The sequence below is a fragment of the Apaloderma vittatum genome, unplaced genomic scaffold (assembly GCF_000703405.1).
Source record: "Apaloderma vittatum isolate BGI_N311 unplaced genomic scaffold, ASM70340v1 scaffold41461, whole genome shotgun sequence".
In the NCBI taxonomy this organism is placed as follows: domain Eukaryota; kingdom Metazoa; phylum Chordata; class Aves; order Trogoniformes; family Trogonidae; genus Apaloderma; species Apaloderma vittatum.
Window position 1 is genome coordinate 1 of NW_009701530.1, and position 285 is coordinate 285.

At 62.8% G+C, this 285-nt stretch overlaps 1 protein-coding gene across 1 annotated transcript in view; it reads left to right on the top strand.

The window, feature by feature from the left end:
• Positions 1 to 213: 213 nt before the first annotated feature.
• SYF2 (SYF2 pre-mRNA-splicing factor) overlaps positions 214 to 285 on the top strand; it is a gene marked incomplete at its 5' end in the record, with an annotated part of 1682 nt that continues 1610 nt past the window's right edge. The window contains one exon of the mRNA XM_009879169.1: positions 214 to 285. This exon is cut by the window's right edge and continues 54 nt beyond it. Within this exon, the coding sequence (XP_009877471.1) occupies positions 214 to 285 (72 nt within the window).

Sequence of the window (285 nt, forward strand, 5' to 3'; positions counted from 1 at the left end):
CCAGCGGGAGGGGCGGCGGGGGTTGCCCGGGGGCGTTGTGCCGTCAGTTCGCTGGCCCGTCGCACCGACGGTTCCCCGTCCTGCCCGTCCCCCGTCCAGCATGAGCGACGGCTTCTTTAGCCTTTCGCCAAACGTTTTACGTGGCGCAATCAGTGCCCGGCGGCCCGGGACAGCGCCCCGGAGCGTTGCCCCAACACACGGTTTTGTTCCTAGAACGAGGCTCGCAAGCTGAACCACCAAGAAGTGGTGGAAGAAGATAAAAGATTTAAATTGCGAGCAAACTGG